The sequence below is a fragment of the Netta rufina genome, assembly GCF_964035555.1.
Source record: "Netta rufina genome assembly, chromosome: 1".
Classification (NCBI taxonomy): domain Eukaryota; kingdom Metazoa; phylum Chordata; class Aves; order Anseriformes; family Anatidae; genus Netta; species Netta rufina.
The window spans coordinates 87,032,595-87,050,656 of record NC_140123.1 but is presented as its reverse complement, the minus strand read 5'-3'; the positions used below and the strand labels follow the sequence as shown (position 1 = coordinate 87,050,656).

General features: G+C 33.8%; 1 protein-coding gene across 9 annotated transcripts in view; it reads left to right on the top strand.

The window, feature by feature from the left end:
• The window catches only part of DMD (dystrophin), a 1,234,381-nt gene that overhangs the window by 504,851 nt on the left and 711,468 nt on the right, over positions 1–18,062 (top strand). For all 9 annotated transcript variants that reach the window (XM_084305928.1, XM_084305932.1, XM_084305933.1 and 6 more), the window contains 3 exons: positions 3,271–3,358; positions 10,352–10,593; positions 12,104–12,284. In XM_084305928.1, coding sequence (XP_084162054.1) covers positions 3,271–3,358; positions 10,352–10,593; positions 12,104–12,284 — 511 coding nt within the window. The remainder of the gene's footprint in view (positions 1–3,270; positions 3,359–10,351; positions 10,594–12,103; positions 12,285–18,062) is intronic.

Below are 18,062 nucleotides of genomic sequence, written 5' to 3'. Positions count from 1 at the left end.
AGTTAAAACTAAGCCATTATATATCTTTATTGCTAGTTACAAAATATTCCTCAAAGAGAATTTATCCCCTATTAGATGAAAGCCTGTCTTATATTTCTGCATTTTTTCTGAAAAAAAAAAAAATAATAATAATAATAATAATACAGGGAGCAAAAATATAAAAAGAAAAATAAATACTGTTCTGGGAAAAAAGAAAAAAAAAAAGTAAAGTAAAATTATTTTGCAGCTACCACAAGTTTTCATCAGAAGTGTTGTCTGCAATGCACAGAACCTAAATGTTTCAAAATTTTGCAAAACTCTTTAACCTTATCCCAGCCTACTTGTATCATTAATGAACCTGAATGGAGAATATTGTCATTTTCAGTAAAGGAAGCAATGACAAAACACTCAAAAGGATAAATGAGAGGTGTTTATGGGACTACTGCTCTGTTTATTTCTTGGTGCTTTGCATTTGCTCATGGAAATTGTTCTTCTGAGGACCTTAAAAATGTAAGATACAGTTTGTGGGTTCAACAGACAACTGTGCCATGTAGAGAGTAAGAGCAAGACTATATTAGTGCTATTAAGCAAGCAGGGTAAATTTCCAACTTTCTCCCCAAATCAGGTAAATTGTCCCATACTTTCTGTTTGTATGAGGACCAAGAGGACAGCCTTTTCTCCTATGACTGGCATAATGTTTTCTGTGTGTAAATGTGCGTTTTTCTGTATCTACTGTTAGCCCTTCATTTTTATGATAAATGCTGATTACATTAAAAAAAAAAAAGTGGAGAAAAGCAGTTGACAGTGCTTGATATGTGCCAAATTTTCATGTTTATTTTTGAATGCTTTACATATAGTGTTTATATTTTCTATCAGTACCTGTAAACATCTTTTGGGAGAGAGGCAGACATTTCTCCACATTTTTCTAGACACCAAACAGTTCACTGCCATAGACTTCAATGTCAAATCATTTTTATATTTTAAAAAGCTATTTTAAGTGTATTTCAGATTTTTTATGATTCATTTGTGTTCACTACAGTTGCAGTTATGATAATTGCACATCTGGCATTACAGACGGAGCAAGATTATTTTCAGTATACTTTAGTGTTTTTATGATTCTTCTGAGTTTCCTGTAGTTAGAATCATGCTAATTATACCTGGCATTATAGACAGAGTAGTATTAATTAAGATTCTAGAGTCTTGAAACTTTGCAGAGAAGAGGGTATTTTGAAAATAAATAAATTGTGCAGTGCAATAGTAGAAGATATTATTGACCTACAGAAACTACAAATAATTAATACAGTCATCTGCAGTTTATTGTGATTAAGCTTCGTTAATTTCCAGTGATATTTTATCAACATGGAAAACATGTTTATCAATTTCAAAATATTTCCATCCTTAATTCTTTCCCAAATATCCTTTCTATATATTTTATACAAAATCTATACAAAATCTTCAGAACTGTTAGAAGCTTTGACATACTGTTAGAATGTCTGCTGTTCAGTCGTTCCTATATGCACAAATGAATGGCAGCTGTAAGTAGATGGCAGATGTGTGAATTTAACTGAAAATCTCTCTTTTTAGTATCTCCAGGGAGCTTCTTCAATTGATTCTTTTATTTGTGCTTTTTGTAGAAATGTCTTCCTCCTTCCTTAATAATCCATCAATGTTTCAGAGTTTTCTGTTAGGCAAAATAAAGTTCAGACCTTAAAATCCTAGTGTTTATTTTCATTGGAAGTTATTATAATTTTGTATGCACGCTACAGAAGCAGGTTAAGTTTTAAATAAGTAAAGCCTCACAATTTCAAATATTTTGGCATTGCTTGAATTTCATAATCTTTTTATTGAATAAATCATATATCTTCCCTACTACAGAGTACAGAAATTTAAACTGAAGATGTTTTAAGCATCATACTTTAAAAGCTATTTCGAGAGTTTATTGAGAAGTACTTATATTACTTCCTCCTAGGCATAGCAATCTATATAATAAATAAGATTTTCAAATGTGAGCATATAACATTATTCTGATAAATACATTAGTAGGCACCTAGATGAGGTTTCTTTCCAGTTGTAATGAACTTTTCACCTTGACAGTCAAGTCATAGAGAATGTGTCTTTGCTGTGGAAATAAAGAAGGGGATCAGTAAGCCTAGTATGGTCAGTCAGACTGAAAAGCTACAGCCAGGACTGTGTCACGATCCTGTATATGTTACCTAGGATTTGTGTGGCGTGTCCTTTTGTATGTGCTGTGATAAACGGAGAGACTCAGAATTATGCAAAACATGTTGGTTAGGGTCTCTGAGAGTTATGTATAATCTGTTTTATTGTAGGTATCAAACTGTGACCCTATGCTTCTCCTGAACTAAACAAGGAATTTTAGAGCTGGCTTAGAGCTTCTAAATTACAGCTAACTAGATTACTAAATTAGTCTAAAGTTGAAGATGTGACTTGATGTTGTTAATTATGAGACAACACTGGGGGGCTGTTAGATCTAAAATAATTTTATTTTCCATCTATGTTATCATCTCAAAAGAAATTAGAAACTTCAATTCCTACTGTATCCTGAAACATTATCAGGTAGCCTGCAGCTGCTGTTATTAGCTAGTGTGAGCACACCTGAATGTGGGTGAGAAATTTTTGAGTATGGAAAGGTCAATTAGGTATTAGGTCAAAAGGTATTAGGTACAAAACATAAGTGGAAGCCTATGTTAATTCTGCAGTTTACTCTACTCGTACCTAGTGGCTCATATATGGACATCTACTATATATGCTTACAAATATGTTAGATACGTTAATATGCATTTATGGTTTTTTTGCCAACAAAAGACTAAAACAAGCAATCAGATGGTATTGGTGTTCAGTACTGTGGTATGCCATGAAACACTGTGGTTTAGTTAGCATGCTCAATTCTTATAAATAGGAGCCACGTGAGAAAAGAGCAAATCTTCTGTTCCTCCACAAGGAATTTCTGTTGAACATATATTATTATTCTGAAATATTGGGCTTTGAATAGCTCTTAATTTGTCTGTCTTTTATTCGTCTGTAAAATACTGATGTGTACCATTTGTCAGCTCTGTCGTGTTCTGGTTCTCAGTTTATGTGTCTGACTTTATGACTGACTTATTTCCTGATCATATGTGATACTTTGTGGTTTTGTTGCAAATTGGGAGGCTGGCAGGGAAATGTGGCAGATTAAATGGTCTCAAGAAATCAGAAGACATCCCTGAGATTAATTACTTCTTTCTTCAAAATTCCTCTTTTGAAATACTCACCTTTCCTGTCATGCTGCAGGCCATCCAGCGAGAAAAGCCTGAGAAGTACAGAAAACTGCAAGATGCCAGCAGATCAGCTGAGGCCCTGGTGGAACAGATGGTGAATGGTAATTACATGGGAGTTGATTTAGATAATCTTCTTAGGGATTTGATAAACGCACAGGTTTATATTTATCACAAGAATTATATTAGCAAATACTGTCTAAATGGAACAGTAAAGTAAATTGCATTATATTTCTTTTATTATTTCTGAATGTTAAATCTTTTAATTAGTAAAGAGAACAGAATCTTAGAACTTCAGTATCATGAAAATAAATGTGTGTAAAATGAACTGTATATTAATAATCTGGTCTGCATAGGGACTAAAGTTGTAATCTTGTTTTCTGAGTATGCTAAGCTTTCGAAGATATATTCGTTCATCAGTTAGAAAACTGACAGCATTACTCTGAACAGTTTGAAAGAAGTGTTTTCTGACTTTTCTTATAATATGCTGTATATTTTATTATATACATTGCTGTAATGTTCTGAATTATATAAAATATAATTTTTAATGGATTTTGGAAGAGATTTTTTTTGGCATTTGGCAATTCAAAGATAATAAATATCAAAGCTTATAAAAAATCGTTGAAAAGAAAATTAGTTGCAAGTTTTTTTATTTTTTACCATTGAATGTTCCAAAAAAATATTATTATATTATTTCATTTTTGAACCTCTGACTATTTTTAAAGGAAAAATAGAAAACCCAACAGAAAGATAGGTGAAAGTAAAGTCTGTGATGTCATTGTCCTTGATATTAAAGAATTTCTAATTTTGCAATAAAATATTAAACATGGGCACTATCTGTCATACTGATAGGCCTACCAAAAATGCAGATGTTGACACTGAGCTTCACAACATGTATTTTACATTAAATTGTTTTATTAAAGAATCAAGAATTTAATAAGAATTTAATTGCTAGGACTGAAATGGTAAGCAAAGCAAATTTGAATCCTAAGATTATCTTGCTTAAGTATGGAGTTGTAATACTTTATAAAAATGGGAATCCTTGTGTTCTGGGCATATTTAATTACAATTACTGTAACAACTGTTGCAAGGGTTCCCGTCTCAGGCTCAGTGAATAATCTGAAGGAAGGGAGTCTGGTCTGCGTGTCTAGTATGCACCCTCTCTTGCACCCTCTTTTAAATCCTATGGCTGTTTTCCGTGGCTGATCATAAAAAACAAACAAACAAGCAAAGGCTCTGTCTTTTTTTGATGTGATTTCTGCTGGGGAGAACGGGCTGTACAGGTTTTATTTCTTTGGCCATTTGCAGGCTCGCAGCTCAGGAATTCCAGTTTCAGCTTCATTAGATTAAGTATCCGAAATATTGTCATGTTCACAAGGTTCTCTTTTTTTCTCCTTCAGTCCTTTATGTTTATTTATAGCTTATCAGTATTGTGATCTGAACTGTGGATAGCTGTGCATATAATTATTTCTAGCATCTCACAAATCTCTTTTCAGAAAGCATGTATTTCAGTTAGGGTGTAAACTAGTATGGTAGTCTAGTTAAGCCAGCATGATTTTGTTTCCTGTCAATTGCTTTGAACTCTGTATCATGCCATACATCATAGTAGCCTTGGTAGTAAGAATATTCTGGCAAGGGTGACAGGTTAGGTGTCTGTATGAATGAAGATCCTTTTTTTGTGATGATTTTAGGGGAGAAACAATTCCTTTGAAAAGAGATACAGTTCCTCTGGCCTAAATTGTTTCTGGGACTATCAGCTACTCCACTACTGCAAACGCAATTTGAAGGATAGTATTTTGAAATGGTTAAATAATGCAGTGATCACCACCAGGTGAGAGCACCAGAGAGTGGAATTAATTTAACATTACTTGAGAAGAACTGTAAAATGATTTTTAAAAAGAATTTTGTAAATGACATAGGTTGCTAGGTGTTCAAAATTGTGTTGAGCGCAGAGGAAGTTAACCACAGGGTTCAGCCTTGGTACTTCTACAAACAACACATTTTCTGTTTGTCTTCACATCCAAATCGTTATGCTCAAATGAAATTGCAATTAGATTATCTGTAAAATGATACTGAACTAAAAGGTGTGTAAAAAAAATATCTCACCATTAAACCTACACCTTATACTGTAATAAATTTAAGGGGCTTTATATTTTACACAGTGATTCAACTAAGTTTCTCTAGTCTATGTGTGGTTTGTCAAAATTTGTTTGGGACATACAGTCTTCATCTCTTTATTATTTTTCTGTTGATTTCTGTGTTCATTATGAATAAGAGGAAAGATTATATCACAGTAGAGTTTTGTTGCAGAATCTCCAAAATAAGGTTCGTCAGAGCAGACTGACTACATACCTGCCTCTTCTAATGCTGGAACTCTTTTCCACAACATGGGAAAAAAGTGGAATTAAAAGTGCCTCTTTGGGAGACACATAGTTTAGCATCTGGTGGAGGGAACATGTACTCTGTTATCGTGAATGAAGAACCTTATTAAAGTTACACAATTATAATTTACAAACCTCACATGATAGTGCTCCTATCATTATTCTGTGTGGTACTTTCTTTAGGGAAATCATTCAGTGATGTAGTTGATGGTTGTCATGCATATTACAGTATTGCAGTGTAATCTCTAATTAAAAGACCACCCAAGGCAAACAGATTTAAGATGAAGATAAGTTGTAAAGGCAACTGATAACAATTTAACTGCATTGCTAATTTTTATTTACTATATGTCAACTAGATCTGGACTAAAAATGATTGGAGTCCTAAGAAGATTCCAGTCATACTAACACTGTCTTTTTGGCTTTGCTTACATGTAAGGTGTGCTTTCTCTTTGCTCTTAAAAAAAAATAATAATAAAGAAAGAAGTAAAAAGAAAAAAAGAAAAGAAAAAATAAAAAGTTTCTGAATGTAGTAATGTAACATGAGGAGTATGAAAACATGAAGTGATCTGTTGGATTGTAAGAGAAAAATTCATAATGGTGGTGAATTTCATTGCTAAATAATATATATAATATATTTATTTTCTTGCTTTTTATTGTTTACTGTGGTAGGAGGGGGAATAAGTAAAAAAAAACAAACAAAACAGGATTCAAATTCCAGAGAGAATCGGGTTTATTTATTTAGAGTCTCATTTATTTGTTTTGTAGCACTGAGGAAAATAATCTGAGGAAGTGTATTTATATAGAGCAGCATACCTGCCTTATGCTTTCAGCCGTTGTCAGCAAAAGTATTCTGAGCAGAAGGAGCTTTGATTTCACACAGTGCATGTGTTCTTAAGTTTGTAAGCAGTGTATCTATAGGTTAGTACCATTTGAAGGACTTTTCTTACCACAGAAAAATCACTGTTGCCTTACTCTTACCCAGTCACCCATCTTCTACATGGGCTGTACTCTCCCTCTCCTTGCCCATGCTGTTAAGAAGCTTGATGATTACAGTCAATGAAAACTTGTATCTCCTGTTTTCCATTTTAGGAAAAAAATAATAATCTGATATTGTACTCTAAAATGCTATTCTAAAATAGAATAACAAATTCTCTGATGGATGAGGAAAACAGTTTAGCAGTTTGAGAGGACTCTTGACTATTGTAGTGATTTAGAATAAAATAGGGCATTGAGATGAATACTGAGAATGTTGATAAGCACCATTGAAATGAATACAAATGAATTTGTTGTGATAAAATTCATAATGGTTAGGTACCACAGATTGAAGAAAGACACATAATATCTTATTTCATTGTGAGTTACCATTTCACATATGCTTATGAGTCAAAAGTTATAAAAACACAGATAATATTGCATTATTCTATCACAGATCCATAGCAAATGTTAAATACACTTAAGATATGCTTTATACTAAGTGGTAATTCCAAAGTGCTTCCAAGTAAGGTGTTGCACAATTAAAAATACTCAGGCACAATTTGTTTTGCACAGTACACATGATAATAAAATGAGTGATTCTACTTCAGGTAGTGATCTGTTTCCTCTAGAAACAGATCTATTTATTCACTGATTATATCAGCTCTTCATGATTATGAAACATGAAAATATTATTCCTAAATAATATTATTATTATATAAAACATTATTCCTAAAATAATAGTGTTTTACCAGTGTGTTCCTTCTCCTGATTCTCAATTTTTGTTATGTCTTGTTGCCACACATGAAACATAATGAGGGTATTCATGTTACCATCATGAATGAAGGCTGAGGGTTGCTAAAGTTGGTAAAGATAATGAAGAAATCACTATTTCAGCACAAGTAATGTCCATTTTCTCCATCCTTCTCAAAATGTTATTCTGACATTTGATAGATAACATTGTGTTGCCTGAGCTGCCTGTGAATTTTGAGAGTTTTAAAAGAGCATCCCATGGAGATTTTCAGATGGCTCTTCACTTCAGCATGTTACGCTGTCTAATGGAGGTGTACCTCTCTATTCTTTTACCAAACATGTTTCTCCACACTCCAGTCTTGTACTCCTACTTCAGTTACATGAATAGCAAAAGCATTTCTCTGTTCATCAGCACTTCTACAATCACATTTAGATTGAAAGTTTAGATATTAAAGAATTGAAGAAAATTGAATTATATTTTGTATTTTCACATGCATGTTCCATTACGAGGAACACAGCAGTGAAAGGAAGAAAAGCGGATCCGGTGAATCTAGATTTTCATCAGAAATGCAGTCCACTGTGAATCCTTGAAAAAAATATTACAGGGAAAAGTATTATTATGTATGGAGAGTCCATGACTGCACTTCCCCTGGTAATCGTAATCTTGCCTAAGGGTACTTTGGAGACTGTGAAAGCTGAAAAGAAAAGAGAGGAGGAATATAAATAAAAGTGATCTTAGTGCACCATCCTTCTCTGCCAAAGTCATAGGCAGTGTCTTAAATGTTCAGAGGTGATCATGAGCACAGTGTCAGGGATGTCTGCTCTCTCTAAAGAGTATGCAGCATTTTTATAACCAAAGTTACAACAGGACAGAAGCAATTGTTGAAATATAACATAGTTAAAGGCTTGTCTTCTATATGTGTGTTTTGTTTTGCTGTTGGTAAGATTCATTACCTGTGTGCCTGGTCAACTTTGTTGCTGCACGGACATGCTTTGTCATTCAGGTTTATGCTGCCTCTTCACATGTTGCTGCATATTAGACATTACACTTTAAGAAAGCGAAGTAGTTCTGGAACAACATCTCCAAATGGAAAAAACACAAAAAGACCTGACCACTGATGGCTTCTATTAAGATGTGTCAAAATACTGTTTACCTCTTTAAACTTTAAGTTTCATTTTATACCCTTGCTCAGTCATTAAACTGTACCATCCATTTTATAGAGTACAGCATGCAGCTGATGCATCCACCATAGTTGCCATTATGTCCCAGTAGTCCTGGGCTTCTTATTTTTCTGCATTATTGCTTTTACTTTTTGTAGTGATGTAAAATTTGCTTGGCTAGAACAATATCCTAGGAACAGAATATGTCCAGGGATCTGCTGCCACGTACTGCAGAATCATCTGTTTCAACGTGACACTGAATGAAATAATCCCAAACTGAATTCAGAATAGCGTTTACCCAGAACTATGGACTCCACAGCGGATGTGATCCTGGATTATTGTTTAGTGTGATTTACCATATAGATTATGGCCATTCCTTAGAAAAAATGTTACAATTAGTTTTCAGTACTATTTTAAATAAGGCTTTTAGCCATAATTGAGGCTCATTTTCTTAATCCTACACTCAACAATTGCACATTAACTTCACAATTTTGTATCCCTGGTAAGGAATTTTTCCTGCAGATTAGGAGTACAGTATATAGCCAAGTTAAACTATGTCAATAGTATATGAAAAATCACAGGGAAATTTTTTGTTTTATTTGCATTTAAACACAGTTTTAAGAAATACAAAACCTCCCGAAATCTGTTTATTTTGATAAAAGCATAGTTTTTATTTTACTGGTTAACTGATGTATGTCCTAATGATGATGCTATTAAAAATGTCCTTAAATACATATGTGATCGAGAAGTTTATTAATTTTGAAATCGGTATCAGCTCTATTGCTATGTTTATGTCATCCCAGTAAAAACATGATTATGGACCACAATTAAAATTCCCCTGAAAAATAAATGAGTTTATAAATTATTAATTAAATGTAATATTAATATTAATACGTTAATATTATTTTGAATTCAATCTAAGTTCAGCTTTCAAAATAATTATAAATGTTCTTGAAAGATTCCTTTGCTCATTCTTGATATGCCTGACACTCTTCACTAATTATATAATACATATTTTTCCATTAAATAGTTCTAAATATTTGCCTTTTCTTTAATAACCTAAGTCAGTTTTCTTTTGTGAACTGTAATTTAAGACCGATAACTGAACAATAGACAGAAACAGGCAAACTATAGTAGATGAACTAAATCCTGAATGAAAATAATCATAAAGAAATGTCACATACAGTTTCTTGACTCTGAGTCTTTCTTTGCTTGATGTCTACTGATGGCCACTGTTGGAGACAGGGTACTTGCCTACACTGTGCTTTGATCTGATCAGTATGATTATTCTTTAACGCTTATGGTATTTGTAGACTAGCACATAATGCAAAACTTGAGGGTTGGATTACTACAAACATCAAAATAACTGTGGAACCTAATTTCCATTCATTTGAAATTAAAAAACAAAAGCAAAACAAACAAAAACCACACACAACAATCTTACATGTTAAAATCTAGTTGACATCCAGACAGAGCTTTCAAAATCCAACTATAAGGCATTTTGTTATTTCCTACAGCACTGGTAATTAGCTTTATGTATTTTATCTCCACTGTGTTTTATTCCCATTCTTTTACCTTAATGCACTTTATAATTAATTCCCATAGCAAAACAAAACAAAACAAAAAACCCTGACAGCAACTTAAAGCAGTTTTTAAACTTTTTCCTCTGCTGATATGTAGCATCTGTATGTTCAGGACGATAAATCATTATTTGGGTTTATTAGCTCTCAGATGGAGAAACTGAATTGTTAGAGTATTTTGAAATTAATTTACTTCTTTGTGACTTATTTATCTTTAAGTGTTGAGCTTCTTCTTCTGTATTCTTTCTAGAGGGTCTGAATGCTGACAGCATTCGACAAGCCTCAGAGCAGCTGAAGAGTCGCTGGATTGAGTTCTGTCAGTTGCTGAGTGAAAGGCTGGCATGGCTGGAGTACCAGAATAACATCATTGACTTCTACGGCCAGCTGCAGCGACTGGAGCAGACAGCAATTACTGCAGAAAACTGGCTGAAAGCACAACCAACACCAGCAACAGACCCTGATACAGTAAAAGCTCAGCTGGAAAAATGCAAGGTTAGAAATTCTATTTTATTATATTGTACTTCCTGTTTTACCAACAGGTGGCCACATTGTCACCCACAATATTTGAATATAAAAGTGGAAATTGGACTCCTTATGTTTCCAAGAAAATCATTTAAAATACTTATTCAAGGAAGGGAAGGAATGGTAAATGACAAGGCTATAGAACCTAGTATGTGGGTATTTAAAGTTCTGTCCTAAATATTTAGTTATTTTAAAATATTTACATCCCTAAAGTTAGGGAATGAAGCTCCTAAACTCTTTCTTTTTTTCCTGCAAGGATCTATTTCTTTGGTTCTTCATTAAGAAACTGTTGCTTGTTATCTCTGGCTGTAAGGATCTGGGCCTTAAAATTGTCTTCATTGTCAAGTCCAAAATCCTGCTACTGCACACCACTTTACTTGTTACATGCTCTGCGTTTTGGTGCAGGGTTGATTGGGTAGTTGAAAGGAGGAATATTCTTTTGTCATCATATGACAGAATTCCAGGTGTTTGTACAAAAACGGTCACACACATTCAATCATAATTCTATATAAATGTTTTCAGTTGTGTGCTGCACCATTGTAGAAATTTGCCCATCTTTCTTGCTGTGAACAACTCTGTGGGCAGGGGTTGTGTCGTGACAGTCACTCTTTGCTGTATATTTTTGTTTTGAACTAGCATATGGAGACTTTTGAAGGGGGCATAAGTACATTACCAATTTTAGAAGTTTGGTCAACCTCTGAGGAATAGTTTAAATGTGGAGAGCTTCTTATATATGCACTCACTTCCTAGCTAATACTGTTTGACATGAATCCGTTTTGTAAATTGAAATGTAGTTATGCATTATAAATTTCATGGCATGCTTGTACAAGTTTTTTCTCTATCAAATCTCTGGTTTTGGAAGCTCTCAAACTAAACAATTGTTTGAAAAACACATTTAGAGATCTCTTCATGCTATTATTTCTATTTTCACATGTTTCCAAGCTGGCATTGTGCTTAGAGGGGTTCTCTGGTTTTCTTGCAGAAAGCTTCTGTTAGAGAAGCTCTGCTACAAACAGAACATTTAACTTACCCAAAGATGCTAACTTTCTTTTTTTTTTCTTTTTACTTAGCAGTTGCTAGTGTTAAAATCTGTTTAAGGTCTCCAGAAGGCATAATAGCAGAATCTGAACCTAGAATGTGTTACTGTGGGGCTTTTGGAATTCTAGGTAATCTAATGGAGATGGGTCCAGGACTGTGGGAAATGTGGAGTTTTTATCTTCCTGTCTCCACATGAAAGGGATGTTCCTCAGGCATGGAGTTTGAATGTACAATCTATCTCATTTTCTTTGAGCATTACACTTCTAAAGTGTTAATGCCATGCGAAAGTAAAATATTGCTGAGATTTGTGCTTACTATTACTGATGTAGTTGGAAAGAAAACAAACAATTTTGTAATGTGCAGTGAAATGGTGATTTCATGGCACTAGTGATTTCGAGAACAGCTTTATCTTGATTTTTTTTTTTTTAATCCAAACATGCAGGACGAAATCATCAGAATGTCAACCCTTCAGCCTCAAATTGAACAGCTAAAGGCTCAAAGTCAGGCACTGAAAGACAAAGAACAAGGCCCAATGTTTTTGGATGCTGACCTTGCTGCTTTTACCAGCCATTTCAAACAAATACTTGCTGACATGCATACCAGAGAAAAGCAGTTACAGACCAGTAAGTATTCACAACAAAAGGTCAGTTTGCCTGACTAACATGCAAAGAATAGGCGTGTACATTTTTCTTTCCTTTTGTATTTGCTTTTGTTACACTAAAACAGTAGTACGATTTAGGTGATCTTTTTGCAATTGAATTAGCCTTTTAGATATTATCAGTACATCATTCATACAATATTAATAGGAAAACAAGGAAAACTTCTGAAATAAAGGTTATAGTTAGTGTAGTTCTCCCATTAGATTTACTCTTTATAGCACGTATTTGGACAGATTTAGTGGTATGTTTTGGCAACATAAAGCTTTATTTAGTTGGATTATGAGACCGAGCTGCCTCTATCTCTGTCAATAGAGAGGAGAGTTTAATTTCAGTAATGAATCTTCACTAAACTTATCTGGAATAGAAATGTAACTCCATAAAACTCATTAAAAAGAGTAGCTGTTTTAGGGTATCTATTTTTTCACCATGTGGTGAACTGCTCCTTTTCTTTAACATAGAATATGTTTGGTAGTTATAGGATTATTTGAAGTATTTGTAATAAAAGGGATTTTTAAAAGGGAGAAGATGCTATACAAAAAATGAAGGTGACTTTATTACTGATAATAAATACCTTTTTTCCAATGTATTCCTGATACTTAGCATGCCAGTGACTACTTTCTGTATTAATTATAAAATTAAAAGAAAGATATCAGATAAAAATATAAGCTTAAATTTTCTCAATAGCAAATAAATTATTTTCCCCTCAAACCAATGATTGTACTGTTTTGAAATTAGACATAGTGCTAGCTCCTTCTAGTGGATCTTTATAGTATTCCTCCTGAGTTTGTTGGAGATGTTTGGAATGATTCCTTATTGTTGTGCTGCTGTAGTTATTTCACACATGCACACACACAAACTGAAGAGCTGATTATGCATAAGGGAACTGAGAAAATTAAATACAAGTATGCAACACCATGTGATGAAAGAACAATTTGTAAAAATTTAGTATGAAGGACTGTAAATTTATTCGTAACACTGAAGATGGCCATGAAATGGATAATATTTAACTATTGCTAATGCCACACTGTGTTACATATTGAAATTATTTACCATTCTGCCAACAGGAAAATATGGAAAATATTAGCTTCCTAATGATTTATTCAAGACATCATTTTGTGTAATTGCTGTTTTTTCGTCACCTGATTTTACTACAGCAAGACCTCACGAACTTATCAGATGGTTATTACTGTAAGAGAAATAGTGTGTGTTGCCTGACTTACACTGTCACAAAGCAGGGGTTTTGCTTAAGTTTTTCTTGGCAGTAGCTATTTGTTCCCACTCCTGTGCTGCAATATGCTCCCATTTGCTGTCCAGCTGCAGAAGTAGATGTCCTTCAGTGGCAGCACTGAACAGGCTGGGATGAATGTCCTAAACTGATAGATCACAGAAGGCCCTGGATGAATATTTTACAGAACCATGGTCTCTTGTTCTTATTTTACGTGGCTGTTCTGCATCACAAGACTTTCATCTAAAATGGTTTAGCTGTCAAGATGAGACTGTTTTATTTAATACGGTATATGTCTGTAATGATACTTCTGGTGAGATCACAGAATCAAAGAATATCCCAAGTTGAAAGGAACCCGTAAGGATCATTGAGTCCAACTCCTGGCAACACACTGGTCTACCCAAAATCTTAGACAATGTGACTAAGTGCACAGTCCAACTCCAACAGGCTTGGTGCAGCAACTACTTCCTTGGGGAGCCTGTTCCAGTGTGCGACAATCCTCTCGGTGAAGAAACTCTTCCTAATGTCTAGCCTAAATCTCCCCTGCCTCAGCTTAACACCATTCCTGTGGGTCCTATCACTGGTCACTAAAGAGAATAGATTGGCACCTGCACGTCCACTCCCTCTCACAAGGAAGCTGTAGACCATGATGAGGTTCTCCCCTCAGCCTCCTCTTTTCCAGGCTGAACAGGCCAAGTGACCTCAGCCACTCCTCATACATCGTCCCCTCTAGTCCCTTTACCATCTTCATAGCCCTCCTCTGGACACTCCAACTGTTTTACATCCTTTTTGTACTGTGATGCCCAGAACTGCACACAGTACTCGAGGTGACGCCGCACCAGCGCAGAGTAGGGCAGGACAATCACTTCCCTCAACTGACTAGCAATGCCATGCTTGATGCACCCCAGGATGTGGTTGGCCCTACTGGCTGCCAAGGCACACTGCTGGCTCATATTCAGCTTGCGGTCAACCATAATGCCCAGATCCCTCTCTGCAGGCCTGCTTTCCAGTGTCTCATCGCCCAGTCTGTATGTATAGCCAGGGCTGCCCAGGTGCAGTACCAGGAATTTGCTCTTGTTAAACTTCATGCAGTTGGTGATCGTCCAGCTCTCCATATGATAACATCAGATAATGATGTTGCTTGCTCTTTATTTTTCTTCAGAAATTTTAAAAACAGTTTTTTCAAAGTGCTAACTTCATTAGATAGCTCTGCTCTAGATATGAATGACCATGATGGTCATGCATTATTTATAATCCCATTTCAGGAAGGTCTTAGGAATCAAACAATGTAAAAAACAAAACACAAAATAAACAAGCAACCAACCAAGCAAACAAACAAAAAACTAGAAGTTGAACCTTAGAAAATTTCAAAAAGTCCTGAGTGTTTTCTATTAGTTTCCATGACTATTTACTACTGAACCGAGAAAAGACTGTATCCCATGTCTTTACTGTAGTCTTAGTTTAATAGAAAATGCTGGAATTGCATTTTGGGTATTTCAGCTTCTTGTTTGCATAAATTCTTGATTCTAAATTTTTGATTCATCATTAGTGTTTTTTGTTTTGTTTTGTTTTATGTTACTTTACTCCATTATCTTTCTGTCAAATAAGAGTATTTAGATAATCTGTTCTGGTTTGCTTACAGGGAATTATTTCTGGCAAAAAAATAGTTTTCTCTAGTTCTAGAAGATTGTCTCCCTCTTTTTTTTTTTCATTTTTTTTTTAAGGTTTGGTTTAGTTTTAAGGTTCATGAGTGTTTAGCAGCTTCTTTATGCTGCACAGTAGATAAATAAAATATTAAAGATATCTCATTTTCTCAAATGTTTTTATGAGCCTGCATGGGATAATGTCCTTTACTATGTACTTCACATTTTCATTTTGCTCCAGAGTAAAAATAAATTTTTTTAAGGATGGGAAATAAAACCACATACAAATTTTGTATATATATATATACATAGAAATATATGTATTGTTACATTATATCTTGTAGAACTGGAGAGGGCTTCCTTCTATTTCTTTGAAGAGGTGAATAAATTAGAGAATTGGAAGTGTTGGAGTACTTGCAGAACCTTGGCTGTGTATTATATGAGATTCTTTAAGACACTTAAAGACACTTTAAGACACTTGAGACACTTTAAGACGCTTTGAAAATTCATGGTGAAAGACGTGACAGAAGGGAATCACAACTTTCATGAAATCACTAATATAAAGACTGATGAATAGCTTCAGAGATGGGTATTACAAAATAAGCGAAACAAATTTTTGTAAAAAAAAAAAACACACAACAGAATATAATATAGTTATAAACACTGCAGTTGATACTGAGGAGATTTTTATGGGAAATGCATGCAATTTTATCTAGACCATTTGTTCCAGGCAATAAGTCTCTATTGAAATGATCTCATAGGTTGTATTCATTGCCTTTCTTCTTTCACAGTGGTGCAATGAACAGTGGGATTTCTCCTGATGGACAGGAGATGGACATTGTAATATATCCAGTGGGATTTGGTATTGTTGAGATAACTGTATTCTCATTTCATTTCTGTTTCAGGAAAAAAACAAACAAACAGAAAATCCATTCACACACACAGAAAAATGGAAAGCCTAGTTTAGTTACAGTTTGGGTTGAGGACTTGCTATATCTTTATATATATATATTATATATATATAATATATAAGTATTATAAATAAATAAATAATAAAGTATTATAAATAAATAAATAATAAAGTATTAATATAGATTCTGATATATATATATATCAGAATCTATATTAATTAATTCTGATATATATATATATATCAGAATCTATATTAATACTTTATTTGATATATATATATATATATATATATATCAGAATCTATATTAATACTTTATGCTCATCATTTGGACTTCGATCCACAAATATTATTGTGGCAAAACAAAGTTTAGAATAATAATAAATAGGTCTGGATGTGTGTGTATGCTATGAGCATGGGGAATTTAGAAACACTGCCTATAGTGAGATCAAAAATGTGTTAGATTTTAGACAGATAAAATTAGGTAACAAGGATTCCACTGCAGGAGTTTGACTGAATTCTCATGATTGACATCCACAAGTTGCAAGAACAGTATAGGCAATTGTTATCCTAAAATACGTTAAGATGCTTTCTTGTGGAGGAAAATGCTGATACATCATTAAAAGTAAAATCTATCTCAGAAAAAGTTATTGAAAAGTAATATTTCATTACTAGTAATCTGGAAAAGTGAAATAGGAAAACTATTGTTTCACTGAACTTTAAAGCACTTTTAAAATATAATATTTAGTAGCCAAATTGGAAAGCCACTAACTTGATAAAATTGACATCTAAAATCCTGCTTGAACTCCTAGTCCTTCCTGCAAATAGTAGAGAACTGCATTAGCTAAAAATGGGAAAAAAAATGTTGTCAATGTTTTAATGATTCTAAAGTTATTATTGGCAAACTTTCAGGACAAGAGTTTTGTGCAGTGTGCTGGAGTTTGCTATAACAGCAAATCTTATGTTTTGACCTGTTCTGTGATGTTCCTCACTACTATTGAAAATAGCAGTTCTTGTATATAGCTGCCTGAAGTCAGAAAAAATGTTTTTTAATTTAAAGGAGAAAATTGGTATTTGTAGAAGTGAATCATTACATCAAAATACTGAATTCCATTTCATATTTTTTAAATAACAATGCAAATTAAGAGTTGTGTACTTTATCATATCTGAGCAATACAATACATGTATAATGTCTGCATTTGGAGTGATGAGTTTAAATGTTTTCTATTCTAAAATAGAAATGGTTCGGATTAAATGAGTCACAGACAATGCAAATATAACTAAGGGAATTAAAAGTTTTAAAAAGCTATTTCAATAGACCAGCTGTTAACAATGGTGTTGAGATGAAAAATGCCTGTTTTCTGTGTTTGCAAGCATGTATTATAATTGCTTTCTGTGTGCATACAATACACCAGAGGGAAAAAAAAAAGGTTGTCTTCCATGGTAGCAAGTCTTGGCTTTTGTAAGTCTGCAGTTGTACATTATAAATCAGATCAGGCAGGATTTTGAAAAGAAGAAAGTGCACCATACAGTATGCCCACAAGAGAGAGACCTTAAGTGGACCTGATTTGTGTATGTTATGATGTCTTGCTGACAATACAAGTTTTTCAAGTAACTTTCTGTTGATAGCTACAAAATTAAGTTAAAATAAGCAGTGCATTCTGCAAAGCACTGCTTTATGAAAATGTAAGCAAGCTTGCACTTTGATTCTCTCCTTTGTCAAAATCGCTTTTTGGACAGTTATATCATTTTCCAGTACAGTTCCTTCTGAAACATTGGAGACATAAAGGAGATAAAAATAGGTGTTACATTTTTGAGCTTTTATGTACTTTATTGTTATGTCATACAAGTTTGAAAATTTTCAATGAATTAGCCATGTTATTTGTCTGTACTTTTCTCAATGACTGTAGAGGAAACTATTGTTGAGGGAGTATTGCACAGGGAGTATCTCTACTAATGAGCTG